This window comes from Diplotaxodon limnothrissa, linkage group LG15 (assembly GCF_057381915.1).
Source record: "Diplotaxodon limnothrissa isolate DT_005_m linkage group LG15, D_limnothrissa_male_GT1.1, whole genome shotgun sequence".
Classification (NCBI taxonomy): Eukaryota; Metazoa; Chordata; class Actinopteri; order Cichliformes; family Cichlidae; genus Diplotaxodon; species Diplotaxodon limnothrissa.
The window spans coordinates 18,169,891-18,187,842 of record NC_140610.1 but is presented as its reverse complement, the minus strand read 5'-3'; the positions used below and the strand labels follow the sequence as shown (position 1 = coordinate 18,187,842).

The 17,952-nt window shown below is 38.9% G+C and overlaps 1 protein-coding gene across 1 annotated transcript; it reads left to right on the top strand.

Moving 5' to 3' along the window:
- Window positions 1–390: 390 nt before the first annotated feature.
- Window positions 391–17,684, top strand: scara3 (scavenger receptor class A, member 3). Its single transcript, XM_085372646.1, has 12 exons — window positions 391–419; window positions 9,795–9,830; window positions 10,637–10,681; window positions 11,745–11,864; window positions 14,119–14,199; window positions 14,633–14,751; window positions 14,844–15,088; window positions 15,551–15,770; window positions 16,054–16,142; window positions 16,364–16,556; window positions 16,915–17,092; window positions 17,191–17,684. The coding sequence occupies exons 1-12, from the start codon at window positions 413–415 to the stop codon at window positions 17,682–17,684; spliced, it is 1,827 nt and encodes a 608-aa protein (XP_085228772.1). The 5' UTR covers window positions 391–412.
- The last annotated feature ends 268 nt before the right edge of the window (window positions 17,685–17,952 follow it).

Below are 17,952 nucleotides of genomic sequence, written 5' to 3'. Positions count from 1 at the left end.
TCTGGATGGGGAAGGGATGATGCCAGAGAGCTGCAGGCAAATGTGCAAAAGTTAGATGAGCTTTGATCACCTACCTTCAGCATCGACAATTTTTTCAGAATATTTCCAATAATCCAGATATTGCATAGTTATTTTTTTTCTAAATTTTAACAAAGATTGTTTTATTCTTCACTACACTGGATGTGAATGAACATCTTTTGTGCATGATTTGCTTCTTTTTTTCAAATTTGGAGGTGCTTTTTTTTTCTCACTTTCTCTGGAAATTTGGTCACCACTGGAACGATGCGCATGAATGAGCCATTGGTACACTGCTGACTACTTCTGCTTTTCCTTTGCACTTGATTTTGAGAAGAAAAAAAAATAGACCGCAACAAGTTGGCAATACTGCAGACGATATCTGGAGCCAGAAATCATGAAAGGTAAAGAGACTTCACCTACAACATTACATCTTAGCATCTAGAAATGCAACTTTGCCCTGTTTCACCAACTTTTGAACATGCAAAAGATCCATCTGATGAAAACGTAGGTGAATTTCCCAGTGTGGAAAACACTTAGAAATGTAGTGAGAAACATTATGTCTCATGGTGAGATGCAGACAGGCACCTGCGCAGGGCACTAGCAATCACATATGCTTCTCATCATCTCTGAAACCTGGCAGTGCAGATCCTGAGAAAGTGCACGTGTGTTGTTGTTGGATGTGACACTTTGATGAGTCATCTTTAAATCTCTGTAATGCGTACATGCGTGCACCACAGCCTGGTCTCATAAAACTTTAGATACTCTCTAGCCATGCCAATCTACCGCAGATTGAATTAATATTCCGCTTAAGATAGGGCGGGTGAAAATATACGAGTTGAATTTGAGTATTTTTACAACAGTCTATGCAAGGAAAACTGCCAACAGCTGTGAAGAAAGCAGAAGTACTTAGATAGTTTCCAGAGATACAGTATGCACAGCAGTCACGTGGGGGAGTGGATACAGAGGGAATGACTGAGCAGGAGTGAGAGGGAGAAGCCAAACAGAACTAACAGCTTGAAAATATGTGGAGATGTCCTCACATATTCATTATCATAACTGATAATTATTTTTTTTTACTTTGAATGATCTCTTTTAACTTTCAAGTTTTATGTTTACCATATAAGAAGAGTATATTTACTGGAAATATCAATCTCTACCTCTAACTGGTACATCGAGCTTAAATGGGGGAGAAGCTGCACATGAACCACAAGGCGACACAGCAAATTAACTCCAAGAACAGTACTCTTCTCAGCCACACAATGCAGGAGGTCTGTTAGTGGTTTCAGTCCAGCCCAGCCAGAACAAAACATGCTGCCTCATACATTCCTCCCAGAATGGAGAGGAGAGGGAGAGTCCAAAAACAAGGAGGTGCAGGGAAAGGAAAAGCAGGCAGACAGGTGTATGGCTGGCAAAGGAAAAGGAAAGAGTGAGCAAAGTGGAGGCCTGAGTGCAATTTTTGCTGTGGAAGCTTTATATAAATTTACAGTCAACGCATCATGAATTTGAAGTGAAAGGAGAACAAGGACACTGAGTATCTGGAAGCTGTGTTGGCTTCTTGTCACTGTATTCAGAGTGCGTTTCCTCATTTGTTTTTACTAGCTTGGATTCATAATCTAAATGTTTCTCCTGGGCATTTTCATGTTTCCACACTAGAGCTGGCAGCACAAAATGTTGACTGTGATGTTGAATCTGCAACTTGATCTTTAATTAAGACCTTAGCAACATTATAAGTTCCAGCTATAACAGTGGCTGTTTGTTTATTTTTCTTCCCTCTTCTCACCACTTTTATGTGCAAACAGAGCTTAATTCTTTCACTGCATCACAGTTCGGATACTTACATTACCGGACTTCGATGAACCATGTGGACTACATACTAAGTTGTTTATGAAAAACCTTTGACAGGGTCATAGCAACTTGTTGAGCCCCTGACTGCACAAAATACTAGATTCTTCTAGTTGTAGTTGACAGTTTAACTCACACAAACACAAACAATGCCAAAACTAAGGTAACGGCAGTGCCCAAATAGAATTTGATACTGAATTTGTCAGACAGACAGCAAAGCCTCCTGCTACTGACTGAAATGTTGCTCTCTTTCCATGCCACACCCAAAACAAAACCAAAAACTCTTGTTTACCGTTTTAGTGTAATTAATTAATAATAGCATTAATTACCTTTATTTCTACATCTCTCAGTATCTCTCACAATCAGAGTTACATGCTGCTTCCTAGAATTGACAAAAAATAGCATTAAAACATTCCAAAATCCATGAAATGAGCTAAAATAAGAACACAAAAGAACAAATTTAAGATGACATCATTTTAAAAAACCAAATACAAATAGATAGATATAGATTTTTTTAGGTTGTTTAATATTAGCTGAAAAAGTTTGTTCCACAGCATTGGGCTTAAAACTGTGAAAACATGGTCCCCCTTTGTTTTAAGCCTGGGCGGTCGAACCTGTAACAGTAACTACAGTAACAGTAGCTCAGTGCAGTTCAGGTGGTAGCGTCACCTACTAACTGGAAGGTCAGGGGTTCAATCCCAGTCTGCGCGAGTGGGTGTGAATTGGTGAATGAGGCAAGTTGTGGAAAAGTGCTGTATAATAACTGGTCTATTTACCATCTTTTGGGTATGTGGCAGTACATGGTGTTAGACATTTTGAGATGGATAAAATGGAGCCATACCATTAACAGATTTAAAAGTAATCAGAAAATCTTAAATTGTTTCTGTAGGGAATGGGAGGCCAGTGTCTTATACAGTATAAATGGGAAACTGCTGGATCATTTAGGCATGTATACAGTGAGTTTCAATGGCAATGGTAGATGAAGATAAAAACATAAAATCCTGTGTGCGTTAACAGCAGCTTAATTGACAATGTCAGTAAAAACAGCAAAATATAATAAAGCAAAAACACGACTAGTAAGTGTAGACCTTTATGAACAACAATGTTTTGAGTCTGTTTTTAAATGTTTGCACAGATGCACAGACATATCTGATCTCAACTCAGTGATCACAGTGGTCGAATCTGGAGGAGATGAGGGTGTGAATAAGCTGTCATATTACATGGACCAACTAGTCTGACCTCAGCCATGTTTCTAATCTGTGCAAACAAGACTGGATAAACACACTAGTTGAAACTAAGATGACGATGAAAAAAACACCCAGGTTCAAGCAGGTTAATTTGAATGGATTCTTAGTTATCCAAGGCAAGTAATGTAGCTAATTTAGCTTATTCTGTTAGCTTTGCAGGTAAGTTTTTGGACTCTGAGGTATACTGGATTAATTTTTATGAGTTTTAGTTGAAATCCTTACAGAGATGTTATTATTTAATAGGATTTTGATCCATTACTGTTTTGTTTCTTATGCTGCTGTTGTTTTTAGTCGAGCCAAACAAAGGCATTCAAGTTTTTGTAGTACTAGTTTCTGTGGTGCGGCCTATTTTGATTTGGTACAGTTGAGCAAACACTGGTGTTAATTAGACTCCAGAACAAAAAGAATAAAAAATGAAAAATGATGTCCAAGCTGTCAACTGTACACTTTGGCTAGAAAACCTTTGGAGTGAAAAGATGAAGAAATGATTATAAAATATGAGGGTGAGTAAATACAGAAAGGCTTAGTTGTTGAAGATTGTACATTTCCTTTGGCCTTGCAGTCTTACTGTATAAAACTAACCAGGCCTTTCTTGCTTCTTTTTTTACTTTCTCAGCCTGGTTTTCCAAAGCAGTTTAATCTAGAAAAAACATCATCCATTTACTGGATGTTAACTGCAAAGATCTTGTGTTTTACTGCCTAACCACAATAAAAGAGTGCTCTATTGAAATGGCCTTTCTATACATTCTGGTTCACAGTTTGCAGCGACACATACCGACCATTTATATTCTTTTGCAGAAACCACGCATTCCAGTCACAGGGCACCTAAATGGCTGAGATGTCAACAAAGCTTTAGAAAGGGACTCATTTTACTTTATGAGTTGTGGTCAAGACCTCCACTCTGATCTGGAGGAGGCCCCATCTCCTAACTCTGGTTCCACTTAAGGCTTGGATTTGCAGGAGGAGGAGATTTTACTGGTCAAAACAGCAGAATGAACCAATGAAGGATGGGAACATGAAAAACTATTATGATGTGGAGTAGGCATCTCTATTTGAACAGAAAATTGGATAATGCAGTGAGTGATGTGGGGAGGTCAGAGGGCATACAGAGCCTGTTATTTACAGAGGATAACATTTTGCACAATGCCTGTAGCGAAAGTAAAGTCCAAAGGGAGAAAAAGGGTGGGTATGGGGTTTGGAAAGTCCAGAGCCCCCTGAGATAAAACCTCAGCAAAGGAACCACAAACTGAAGTGGTGCTGCTTTCACGAACACTAAAAGTCAGAGAGTAAAAGATCAGAACGACATCCTGAGATCTGACTGTTAGACTTCACAAAGTTTCTATATATATTTTAACCTTTCTTCTGCACACTTTTCCCTTAGAAGTATATCAGGGACACAGGAAAGGCTGTTCAAAACTGCTAGTGTTGATATTTGTACATCATCTACACACGAGGGCTTTGACAGCAACAGGAGTTACCTGTGGATGCTTGTCTGCATGACTCAGTAGTTTTTGTCTGTGGCTTTCATGGTAAAGCTACAGCATAAAGCAATGCCCCCAAACCAGTCCACCAAGAGGTGGCTTTCAGAGTTTGGTGTGGAAGTGTAGCTGATCTCTGCTCCATCCAACACCTGTGGGATAAATGGGAATGTAGACTGCGAGACCACTTTGTGTGAACGGGACCAAGAAAAACTTTGCAAGAAGAATGGAGGCTGTTGTAGCAGCAGATGGTTTTTGGCATTTCTGGCTGTGTTTTATAATCTTTATTCCTATTAGTGTTCACACTGAGGACATGAACTATTCATCGCGCACAGAAATACCGAATGTCTCAAATGTCTCACAAAGAATGTCCAAAATATAAATATATTTTGATTGTTTTGTACTTTTATTCTTATTTTTAATCTTGTTGGACACGGAATGTATCTATTTCTATTTCTAGTCCTTGGTTTATGATTGTTTTCTGATTATGATGCATCTTTATGTTGCATATTCTGTCCTTCACATGTTTCCTCTAAAAAAGCAAAGAGTTCAGTGATGTTTGTTTACCTAAACTGTGTAAATCTGTTGTATATAATAAGGTTCACACATTTTTAAACACTTTTTTTAGCTGTTTAACAAAATATACTAACGTCATATAATGAGTATGGGCTTTGCTTTAATTTGAAAGATTGTAAACAAATATTGTATTAACCACCATGCCTTCACAGCCATGGCTCAAAAGACTTATTTTAAATCCTTTGTGAATGAGGTCTTTGAAGTTTGGAATCAGGGGACCACCAAAGAATGGAATTTCTACTATGATGTTTTTCCAGGCCTCTAGTTCTTCTCTCCTAACTCTAACTCCTCATTTTCCATTTCTTTGTTTGTCTTTCTACCTTCAGCTTTCTCTTTTAAGTGAAATCCATTCTTGATCGATTTGAGATCAGTTGATTAACTCCAGCGTCGCTGCATATTTCACCTCCTATCTTTCAAAAATTCCTGGCTTGCTTTTGCTGTATTTGTTGGGTCATTACCAATCTGTGCTGTGGAGCACCATCCAGCTGCAGCCAGCTGAATCTTCCTGATCCTTATCTTAGTTTAATCTGTCTAATGAGCGAATGTTCTGAACTATTTTCTATAGTGAAGTATTGTATTACACACTTTTTTTTAAAAATAGAAAATTGACATGGCTTCCTCCTGGATAAGGCTCGACCACCTTGCTTGACCATGGAAAGCATCCTATGATCATCCACGACCTTGGTCCTCTGTGGACCTCAAACTTTTTATGCAAATAGCCACATTCATCAAATAACTGTGACCTGAATATGTTTTATACGCAAATTGTGCTTTCACATGTCCAAAAATATATACACCTAACTGCATGTACATTAACAATGCTGAAAACTCTGACTACTCTATATCCATGTAAGGTCTGTAACTCTGTTACATAGGTCACAAGCACAGTTACCATATAATCAGGGCCAGCTGCTTTCAAGATAACTTACCTGCCAGGGGGGAAATGCCCAGTTATGTGAAGTATAAATGCACTGGGATCTGAAAGCAATGAGATTTTTATGGGTGTAAAAGTAATCTGCATGTGACCACATCCTCAGGGAGAAAGGTCTAGCCAGAGATCTAACCCCTGACTGCTGCTGAGTATGCCTGGGATGTACTGGAATGAACTGGAGGATGGGGTACCTATGTACAGGTGTCCATTACCACAGCTGTTTAGCAGCATGGATTACCTACATAATACCCTTCAGAAGGTTTTATTGTTTTGGTTGGTTTATTAGATAGAAATCTGTTTTTCATTTTCTTCACTTTTATCTTATTACACCTCGCAGCAGTTATCCTAAACCCTGAAGGTGTTATTCTCCCTTAATGATGAAATTTGAACCAGCTGAATCAATGTTGCAAGGGTGCTTTTGAATAATCTGACCTTATCAGTGACAGGAAAACAAAGGGTTGGGTTTTATGTGAGCTGTTTATGCAGATGCTCTGTGTTTGTTTAATTTGGAGGGAAATGCTTTCAGACCATAGGTGGTAGGTTTGTGAAGCACCGCAAATTAATAAGACTGCCTTTCCACTGAACCAAAACATCCTTTTAATATGGCAGGGTTGTGTTGTGCTGCTGTCAGATCAGCTCAGTTCTGGTCTGTGTGTGTGTTGGACACGACAGCTTCCCCACTAATGAGACAGACATAAGAGGGGTTTTTTTCCACTGAGAGAAGCGAAAACACGACTAAAAAAAGGCGCAAGTCAAAGGAAGCAAAGGAGAGTCATACATGTAGGGTTGTTCGATATTTCTTGTTGAATACAGTTTTAGAATTTGAATTTCAACTTCCAGTAACAGACAGTGTGCTGGCATTCAAACATATTTATACCACAAAAGTCCAAAAGAATTCCAGGAATTCAGTTTTCCACCAAGTATGTGCTTTAGTCAGGGTGGGAAGGTCTCTGAACAGGATTTATACCTCTTTTAGACAGACATGAGGGCTCTTCACTAAAACCCCCATTTAAATGTATTACTACTTTTAATTTCACTGTTACAACATGAAGCCAGTTGCAAGATTTTTGAGCAATCCGTAATTTCGTTATGGTTCGTCAGGAAAATGGGAGATAGAATTGCACAAACTCTGTTTTTACCTTATGTTGTAAAGTTCTGAACACAAAGTTCTGAATTGCTTGCTGTTTGCAGGGTTAAATTTAGTGTTTTGGCCAACTTAGGTCAGCAGAAGAGACTTCAGAGTCCCAGTTTAACTAGTAGTGGAAATTACAAATTCAACAAATGAGTCATGGCTGAAAGATATGGAGGGGACAAGCTGTTAGGCAACAGTGCTAACCACCGTGTTACTATGTAATGATTTATTTAATGATGTTTTTATTTAACCCATTCTGGCACTTGTGGCCCTCCATACAGCACAGAAATCATGAAATAATTAATTAATTAAAATGGGAAATAATTAACTGAAATAGGGACATCAATAAATGCATCATTAATTAATTAAAATTACCGATAAATAATTAAATGATTTGAATGACACAAATTTAATTTAATTTAACTGATGACATGTTCAATCAATTATTTATTTATAAATATAGTTAATTCACTTTGGCACTTGTGGCCCTCAATACGGGTTTGGTTTTAACTTATAAAGAGCGTTAGAGAAAAAAAAAATACCAGTAAGTGCCAAGTGTTGCAGGTATTTAGTTAAACAAGCACAGGCTGCAGATCACATCGAACACTTCAGTAACAGCTACACATTTGTGAAAGCTAATGAAAAAGATTTTCTGCTGATCAGAGTAGCTGGCCACCAGGTGCAGATTATTATAAAAAGTCTTTCTTGCCACTGTAAGCATGGCCTCAGTCCATATTAACCTGAAGTTCTTTCTCTCACTCTTTCCCCTTTCTACTCCCTCCCCTTTTCTCTGCCTCCACCCATCCTTATGTCAGCCTCAGTGTTTTGTGACTTGTCCACCCAGACCTGACCTCAGCCATTTCAGCACTGACTCACATAAACATTTACCTCATTGCTGCTTTTGCAAGTGTATACTTTCTTCTATCAAAACTTCACTAACATTGTTCTCCAAATAGATCCCATGGTTTAATTTCATTTGACCTAACCTAACATATATTTTCCCTAATTTCATCCAAGCCTTGAATCCCTGTTTGTTTTCTCATTTGTGCCATGTGGAACCAGAACCCAGTCATCTAAGGGCAACTGTGTGTGTCTGCATTACACAGGCATTTCTTCTTTTTTTTTTCAACAAAAGTTGTACTAAAACCGTTTCTCTAGTTTAAAAAAAATTAATGTCTTACAGTCCACCATTAGTTTAATTCTCCTGCTGTTTTTTGTCCTATTTTTTCTCACTAGCGGAGGCCAGACCTCGCCTGATGTTGAGATGATCTTGTGGCTAACTGCAGAGACTGATCCATAGCAGAAATTCCCCAACATGTTTTTGCAACACAGAAACATTTAAGGCAGTTTTCACTTATATAACAATGCACAAAAGAGACCAAAGTTATGTTGCACAGTGGAAATCTCAGACCAAACAACTCTTACACCTGCTCATTAGCATGTGGCAAACCTTTCACTAAATGCTGCAACCTCTGACTCTTTTTTCCCACAGCTGTATTGTGCAAAGGAGTAGTTCCTTAAAAACACTGTTTTTTTATAGCTCTAAACATTCATTACATAGTCTAAATAAATGTCCATATCTTTGTCAAAATGTCACGAAAGAAATACTAGACATGCTACGTTGCTGCTGAAGGAAACATTCAGGGACTAATAAGTCACCAACAAAACAGTCAAAGTAATCATTTAATGTCACATTCCAAAAACAATCCATAGAGATGTTTTTCACTCTAAGGATTCCACACGAAGACGGTTAGGATGGAGGTGCGACAAACACAGCTATCATTCAAACAGGAGACTCTCGCTGCAGATGGCTGCTCCTCCCTGAGCCTGGTTCTGCCGGAGGTTTCTTCCTGTTAAAAGGGAGTTTTTGCTTCCCACTGTCGCTAAAGTGCTTGCTCATAGGGGATAATATGATTCTTGGGTGTTTCTCTGTATGTATTATTGTAGGGTCTACCTTACAATACAAATCACCTTGAGATGACTGTTGTTGTGATTTCCAGCTCCTCTTCTTCAGAAACAGTTTCCCCTGTGGTCAGCATGAGTGATTGCTAAACTTCCAGCTCCACACCCACAGTGTCCCAGGTGCAGTTGTATGCTGCACATTTAATAACGTGCAATAAAGCCCCAGCACTTACTTACAGCTATGAAAACATGAAGTCAAATGCATCTGGGGATTTTTAAGTAATCTAGCTTCATTTGGTTTGTTAGGCACTCTGTGGTCATATCAAGTCATGCTTACTCCAGCCTTTTCCATGACTGTGTGTGATAACAAATTTCTCAGACTCACAAACAAACACATTTTCTCATGCTTTGCACCACCGTGGGACTGGTTTGTCCTGAGTGAGCAACAATTCAGAGAAAACATCTAAAAAGAACAAAAACATGCATTTTCTGGGACAGCAGCTTCATGCTGTGTGCACTCGGTACAATGCACACTTCAAGGGAAACAGGGAGGCAGCTGGTTTGTGTGATTTATGAGAGGAGTAATAAAACCTCTTTGTGGCTCCAGAGGAGCTGAATTTCACTCAGCTTCATTTTTTAAACGTCTGCTTTTTGTGTCTCTTTGACAGACAACTATGGTGGATATGAGAACCAGCTTTTCAAAGGTAATGATCAAGCTCTTTTGTTGTCCTTGGTGAAGAGCCATGGATGTGAACCAGTTCATTATGCACGACTGTCAATTTGCCCTCACTTGTATTCACATTCTGTAGACACAAATTTAACATTGAACAGATGCAGGTTTAATTTTCTCCTGAGAAATCAAGCTAACTGGTCTCAGAGAAAAGCAAATAAGCCATGTGCTGTATTCATGTTACTTCTTTCTGACTTGTAAAAGCAGTGATATTGACATCCAGATCATAACTACAAGTAGGATTTTTTTAAAGCTCCTGGTAAGAAGCCTCGGAGAAACCTCATTTTTATTGGACAGCATGTATACAAGCTGTCAGAACCCAGTCAGTTAATTTAAGGGTCCCTTGGAATACTGTTTTACCTGCTGGGTTTCTCCACAAATCATGTTGGATATCTTTGGACTAAAAATGGTCTTTCTGCCTATACTGGAGGTTATGTGGCTCTGTTGACATAAACCACATTCACACTGACTGCAAATAGTGGCCTCGAGTAAACTTCTCGGCTGATGTAATTACATCCATAGCCTGTGAGATTTATCATAAGAAACCTATGATTACAGCTCTGTTTAATAACAAGTGTGTGGAAACTAGCCTGTTTAATGGATCAACATTGACTATTCAGATATGAAAACTTATCCATCACCTTTCAACCCTTATGTGCTTCTTTTTAAGCCTTTCTATGACATGGAATGAAGATTTAAAGAATTGAAAATGACATAATGATGAATAAAACTTGTTTTATCTTTTCAACTTCTTTTGTTTGCATTTTCTTTGTTCTTCAGAGGAGGACTTCACTGGAGAGGAGGAGGAAATGCCTTCATTTAGAGGTAAGGGCCACATGAACAAATCTAACAATGAAAAACAGCATCATCTTAGGATGGGCTTTTTTTTCTTCCCCCAGCAGTGACATATTGTGTACAAATTGTAGGTTTGGTGAGTTTGTTATGTTAAAAAGCTCCAGTCCAGTAATACAGTTTTAAAGTTTGCCTAACGTCAGTCCAATCAATCCATTATTTGTAATTGAAATCGTACCAGTTAAGTTACAATTAACTGAAGCATTTTAGCAAAAATGTTATTCGTAGAGAATAAAATACCAGATGTGAACAATTTTCAAGTTTTATATCAGTTTTAGCTTTGGGACATTATTATTCACTATATACTGACTAAATAGATCAGTTGCATCAGTCGAGTCAATAAATGGCAGAATATTGACAAAAAACCCTCTAAAGTAGCACATTCAGAGATTAAGTGAACATCGTTAGACGATAGAGGCTGAAGAGCACATTTGTTTCTCAGGAGTTGATTGAAAAAAAGAACAAAAAATAATGGAGTTACATTTTCCATGCATATATGAATACAAACACAAATGGAATAGTTGTGTGTCTCTCATATTAACTCTAAGATGATACTGAATAAGTCAGTTTGGTGTTATTCCTGTTGCCCCCAAGCAGGAGAAAATAAATAAAATGAAAAGATTTAAATGTTAAAATCATGTGCTGATGAGCCAAAACATCACGACAGTCCCTGCAGCCGAATCTGATCTGTCCCACTAAGAACTTTGGAGATGATATCTTGGACCAGGGTATTAGCTGTAGATATTTTAAATACTATACATATCAGTTCAACATGTACCTCCAGTATCTGCCAACTAAAGGCTCCGACAAGCCTTACCGTTTTGGAGATGCTTCAGTCTCTGCCTTAGGAACGTGGTTTCTATGTTTTAGCTACTATTGTTTTTGTTTTGTTTAACTAAAGAATCTGGATACTTCTTTTATGAGCGCTTCATTTTACAGTAGCTACAACTAAACGATCAGATCAGAAAATCAATTTTGTTTTTCGTTTGCTAATTTACTCACTTTGTTGACTTTGTTCGTGTGATTTGATCTCCAGGTCGTAGTCGAGGTGGCTGTGTGCGGTGCCAGCAGAGCCATTCTCTTCAACTGGCTGTCAAAATCCTCTATGGATTTGTTGCCTTCCTAATCATAACTGTTGCAGTGCTGGCTTCACTTGGTGAGCTCAACTTGACTTTTGATTTGCTCTAAATGAAAACACAGAGGTCTTCCTCATGCAGAGATTGGTTGGACGCATTCAGCTCTGTGCATTAAAATGAGTGAAAAGCACATCAAATTTCTCTACATACATTTTAGTTGCCTGAATAGTGCACTCCCCAAACTCCCATAGATCAAGTGAATGTGTTCCAGGATTCTGTTGCCCATGTTTTACCTGACAGTTACTCAGCAGCAGCAGGTGCTTTTTACATCAGCATCACTTTTTATTGGGCTTGAAAGCCGTAAATCTTTATGGTTTACAATTGTTCAGGGACATCAGAGGACAGAGTCAGGCAAGAACTGATTCAAAATCCCTCAACACACAGAAGGCTGCATTCAGATACACATCCTAATAAAGCCCAGTTTTGAATTAGGTGTGCCACAAAATGCGTGTGGGCGTTTTGTGTAATTTTTCATTTGCACGTGTGCTGGAAACCTGGACGGAGTGTGCATGTTCATCATCTGCCATCAGCAAGTGGTTTCAGCAAACATTTGGTTGTTAGGAGAAACCACTTTTTTGACCCCTTTATGCTTAATTTCCTTCTTTTTAGACCATTTCTGCACCTAATAATGTTTTTTTTTATTTTGCATGTAAAGAAAAGCACACAAATCAGACACCATTCATTTTCAGTGTAGGATTTAAACCACAGTTAGTTAAGAGTTTTAGCAGAATATCAGATGGAAATATGCCTTTGATTTTTCTTTAGTTTTCTCCCTTTATATTTACAAAAATACTATTTTACTGAAGCAAAACTGTTCCCCCAGAAACTGTTCCAAACTCTAAAAAGAGGAAACCTCAAGTATTTCTCTTGTCTCTAATTCATACAGAGCTACACTGAAAATCAAATGCATATTTTACCATTTGTTTTTTTCTACTATAAAGGACAATTAGCTGACTAATTTGACAGCTGATACTGTTGCAAAAGGTTCTCAAATCGCAAAAAGAATAAAAAATATCACTTTTTCCTTTAAAACCTGATCATCAGCAAGTTTAACCACTTCTATAAGGGCAGTTTTGGAAGTTTACTGCATATCTTAACACAATGTTGCAATTTTCCCAGGACTGAATGTCTAAGCAAATTCACCCAAAGTTTAGAGAAGCAGTATCCTGTGCAATAGCCAGAAAGATTGCAAAAGACCCAAGATCTACATCTCAGACTCTACATCCCTCATTTGGTATGTTACATGTTAAAGTTAATGACAACGCAATTAGAAAAAGACTGAAGACGTATGGCTTGTTTGCAAGAGTTGCCAGGAGTCTTGCTATGAGAAATCCAGTTCTTTTTAAAAAGTGCACCACAGCATGGCTTAGCTTTGCAAAATACATTTGAATAACACACACTGACACTGTGTCAACGTCCAGTACAGCTGTGCAGCACCAAAGTACTAAAACTTTAATACCATTGGAAGAAGTCATGCACTTGGCCGCAAATCCCATCCGTGAATATGCACAAGAAGAGAAACAGTAACCTTTGATATTCAATTCCCTGATGAACATCTGTTTTTTAGCAACAGTTTTTTTTCTGCACAAAATATGGACACAGTTTTACCCCTTTATGGAAAAAATAGTTTGGGGAATGAAATGTGTTTTGTCACACTGAAAGCATTATTTTGAAACATATGCCACCAGATGCACACCCCTGCATACCCATAAAAAAAAGATTTACTCATTCACATTCATACATTTAAAATATATTCTGTTGCTTCAACGAATAGAAGAAGCCACAGGCCATGTTCAACTGCACTGCTAGTATGCGCACATGTGGAAGCATTTATATATGCAAACAAACTACAGAACGGCCTCTAATAATGCCCTGGCTCAAAGCTTAGGATGTTAAAAAGCTAACTGTTGCTAAACTGCTGTTAGTCACTTGGGAAATATGTTGAGGGATTATAACCTGACCAGCTGGATAAACCATCATACATAATTAGTGTTTAGGCCAATGAAAACTTTAGGTGTTTTGTTGTCAGGGCTTAAATGACAACTTCCTGTTTTTACTCCTTTAAATATCTCTTATTTCCTGTTAACACCAAGTTACTGCTGTTAATTATTTCCTCCTTACATGATTAAATCTAATGATTTCATTCCCCATTTACCCCAGAGCACTCGGATCGCTCACTGTTATTGTTCCTTTACTTATATATAAGTTATATATATATAAGTACAACTGTTTAAAAATACTTTGAAATATTTATGTGTAATTCTGTGTACTCAGTGTTCAGGAAGGTGGACAGCCTCTCTGAAGAAGAGTCAGCTTACTACAAAAAGATCACAAAGGTCCAGCAAGGAATAGAGGGTAAAGTAACTTTTTTTAATACTCACTTTGATCCTATAAGAACTATGAGAAAATATCAAGGAATAATTGTTTTTTCACAGATAACAAAGTTTTTGCACATTTGTTGAATTGAACTGTTTTACTTACATTCCTACTAACTTCTGGGATTTTATATATTCCTAAAACAGCTTTAATTGTGTTTCAATTTAAAGCATGACAGGAGTTGGCTGTCTGTGAATATTATCACATGGATCAGCACATTTTAACATATTGGAATTCAGGAAGGTTTACCTTACAAGCTTCAGCTGATCGTTTATACATTAGTTTTCTTCTTCTATTCACCTGATTACACATTAGGAACTTGGTTGTGTGGTCAGCTGTCAAATACAGTAATTTAGAGCATCCTGCCTCTTTTCCTGTGCCATCTCACGTCCTTTTTAACTTCCCATCCCAGATGTGAGGACCACATCTAACTGTTCAGGCTGCCTGGATGCAACTCTGTACAGTGAGGAGATCAGTAAACTGAAGAAAGAGTTTGAAGACATTCAGAGAATGATACTGGCACAGGAGCAGGTATGGTGGCCTTCAAAAAAAGCTCAAATAATAAAAGGGGACCAGTAGTTTAAAGCCCAAAGAAAATTTACCACCATTTCTTTCTTCTCCAGGTCCTGGACCAAGCCTCCAAGACCCAGTCGACACTAAAGGATACAAGTAACCGGCTGACACGTGACATCCAAAACCACCTTATGTCAATCAAAGTTCTCAATCAGTCACTGGAAAGATACCTGGATCGGGTGGAGGGCTGGAAGGACGTGGTTGAAGAAACTCAGGAGAAGATAAAAACACTGCTGGAGGATTCGTTTGACATCAAAGCTACAGCGCATCAAGTTAATACAACTGTGGCACACAGGTGAATGAAAAGCTAAGAAAGGACAGATGTGACTAGATCATACACTTAATGGAGCATGCTCAGTGTTCAGATTTATGAATGGAGGAAAGCATTTTGCAACACCAGTAACCTTAAACTATACAGCATCCACAGCCTGCCGGATTATTTCAGTTTTTTCTTAACTCTACGTGTATTCACCTTTAAGGGTGATGCTCATTTATAACTCAGTGTTTTTATTCTTGCACTCTACTAGAGTAGCTTTGCGCGATTCAAGGTTCATAATAATCCTGATTTAGGTTATATTGGGCCTTGGTGCAGTTCTCAATATATCCAAAGTTCTTGTTGGTTGCCCTTGATAAACAAATTATTAGAACATCATGTACATGTGTGCATATGTGTCTGAAATAACTCTATCAGGGATATTTGCCCTTATTATCAACACTGCTGCTAACTCCCATCTTCTGTGATCCCTCTACCTGTTAGTACACAGTGGATAGATGCCCTGCAGAGAAAAGCAGATGAGGATACGTATGTCCTCCATAAATTAACCAGTGACTGGCAGAACTACAGCCGGGTTCTGAGTGCTATCAAGTCCAACACCAGCAGCACAATGCAAACCATGCGCTTCCTACAGAACAACATCGTAGCAGATCACCAAAGGATCGCCATATCCACTGAGCTCTACTATGATCTCACTCACCAGGTTAGTGCATTTGTAAGCTTGATTGTTCTTAGATATTCATAAACAGACTGTGTTAAATAAAAAATCATTAATCATTAATAGAAGAGATATGGTTGTTTACATGGCCATAAATCAGTTAGGAGGAACAGTTATCGGGATTTAAATTGATTCTAAGTTAACTTGTCCTTTGGGGAATCAAATGGTCAAGTTGCAGCTGGACAGTCTAATCTCTTGTAAATCAGTAAATCAAGCAATTTGGGGACGTGTGAGGATAGGATCCAGATTGTTTGGGTGTTTTCTGCAGGTGATGAACTTACAGATGCAGCTAGACAACGTGTCAACATTCACGGACGAACATGAGGAGAACATGCATGACCTTCACTACCATTCAAGGTAACATTCAAAACACTCAATGTCCTTACACTGACTTTCTCGTGTTAAGGCTTAATATACTATCAACTTCCTGATTTTTACATTAGTCTGACTTATGTGAAAGTTAAATACTGAAACAAGTGATGTTTACATATCATGAAGTCTATTATATGTGTATATATTTATTTATATACACAGAGAGACATATCATTCCAGCCATCACAAACTTCTGTCCTCTTTAGGTACTATGAGAACCGGACGGGTGAGCGGTTCTCTGCCTTGGATGGTCGCTTGAACTCTATTGAGATGGAAATTGTCTCAATCTCCTCCAGCGTCAATGCTACTGTGAGCCACGTCCAAAGCATGTATAAGTACATCAACACAGAGAGCTCGTCATGCCAGACTCGCCTGGGCAGACACACCGATGAACTGCAGGTTGCAAAAAACACAACAACTATATTGTAGTTTTTGGAGTTATTTCTGGAGACCAAGCGTTTTTCCGAAATGCTGAAACATATTGCAGTTTCCGTCTGGGTCGTACTAGTTGTCCAATACTAACAGCTTTCAGATTTAGAGTCAGCAAGTGAAAATTCTTAAAGTACACACAAAAGACTCCCAGTAGCAAAATGCTTGTTGTAATTTGCATGATCACTTGGGCTAGTGAGTTAGCTTTAAGGTTAGTTAAGCTGATTTTTGATTTGCCACATAAACTTCTAATATTTAGCCCTTCCATTGTTAAATTCCAACTGCTTCTCATTATCTATGCGCCCCCCTCCTCTCTTTTTTTGTGCAGAACTTGAACAACACAGTCTTGCTACTGCTGCACTTAGCTGACACTCTAAGGCAGCAGAACCTGTTGCTGAATGTCCGACTGGACATGGACATCAGGAATTTGTCTATGGTGATGGAGGAGATGAAACTAGTAGATGTTCACCATACACAGCTAATGCAGAACTTCACTATACTTAAAGGTGGATGTTGCTGTGTATAAACAACAAGAATAGCAAAGAATGCTTTGCTTTGATTTGTTTTTTCCTTTTACATTTACAACACCATCTGTTGTCAACAGGCGCTCCTGGACCCCCAGGACCCAAAGGGAACCGTGGTGAAAGTGGCCCAAAAGGACCCATTGGGCTGACTGGCAGCAAAGGTGACCGAGGCCCTACAGGAAATCGTGGACCTGCTGGACCTAAAGGTTCACCTGGTCCCAAAGGAGTACCTGGTGAAAGAGGCCCTAGTGGCAGTAGAGGGGCACAAGGTAGCAAAGGAGATAAGGGGTCCATGGGTCCACCAGGCCCAAAGGGTGAGAGGGGCCAGAAAGGTGATATGGGTCCCCCTGGTAAAGATTGTCTCCCAGGACCTCCAGGGTCTCCAGGGATCGAGGGCCAGGCCGGAATACCTGGCATTAGCGGGCCAATAGGACCCAAAGGAAAACAGGGGCCAGTGGGGCCGCATGGACCACCAGGAGTCTCTGGACCTCCTGGCTTGGCGTGCAGCCATGACCGAATCAACAACCCCACACAAGGGACTGTGGCGCCTGCTGCTGGTTCCAAGAGACAATAGAGAGAAACATGGAGTCCAATGTAATTTGTCTCGTACGAAGAAGTTGAAGGGGTCATGGTCCAATGCCCAATTATCAATTTCTATGAAACTGAGGAGGACAATGAAGAACTTAATGAACAAGTGCATCAAATCAAATTTAACATGGGGGAGTTAAAAAGGGTTTTCCTGATCCTGTGCTGAACTAAAAAGGAAGGCCTAAAACTATGACAGAACTGCTATTACAAACTGAACTGTTGGTGAGAAGTCAAAATGACCAAGCCTATAAGCT

Coding starts and splice junctions, on each gene's coding strand:
- scara3 (XM_085372646.1), top strand. Junction 14,752..14,843: donor TGATACTGGCACAGGAGCAG/GTATGGTGGCCT, acceptor TTTCTTCTCCAG/GTCCTGGACCAAGCCTCCAA. Junction 16,143..16,363: donor GACCTTCACTACCATTCAAG/GTAACATTCAAA, acceptor TGTCCTCTTTAG/GTACTATGAGAACCGGACGG.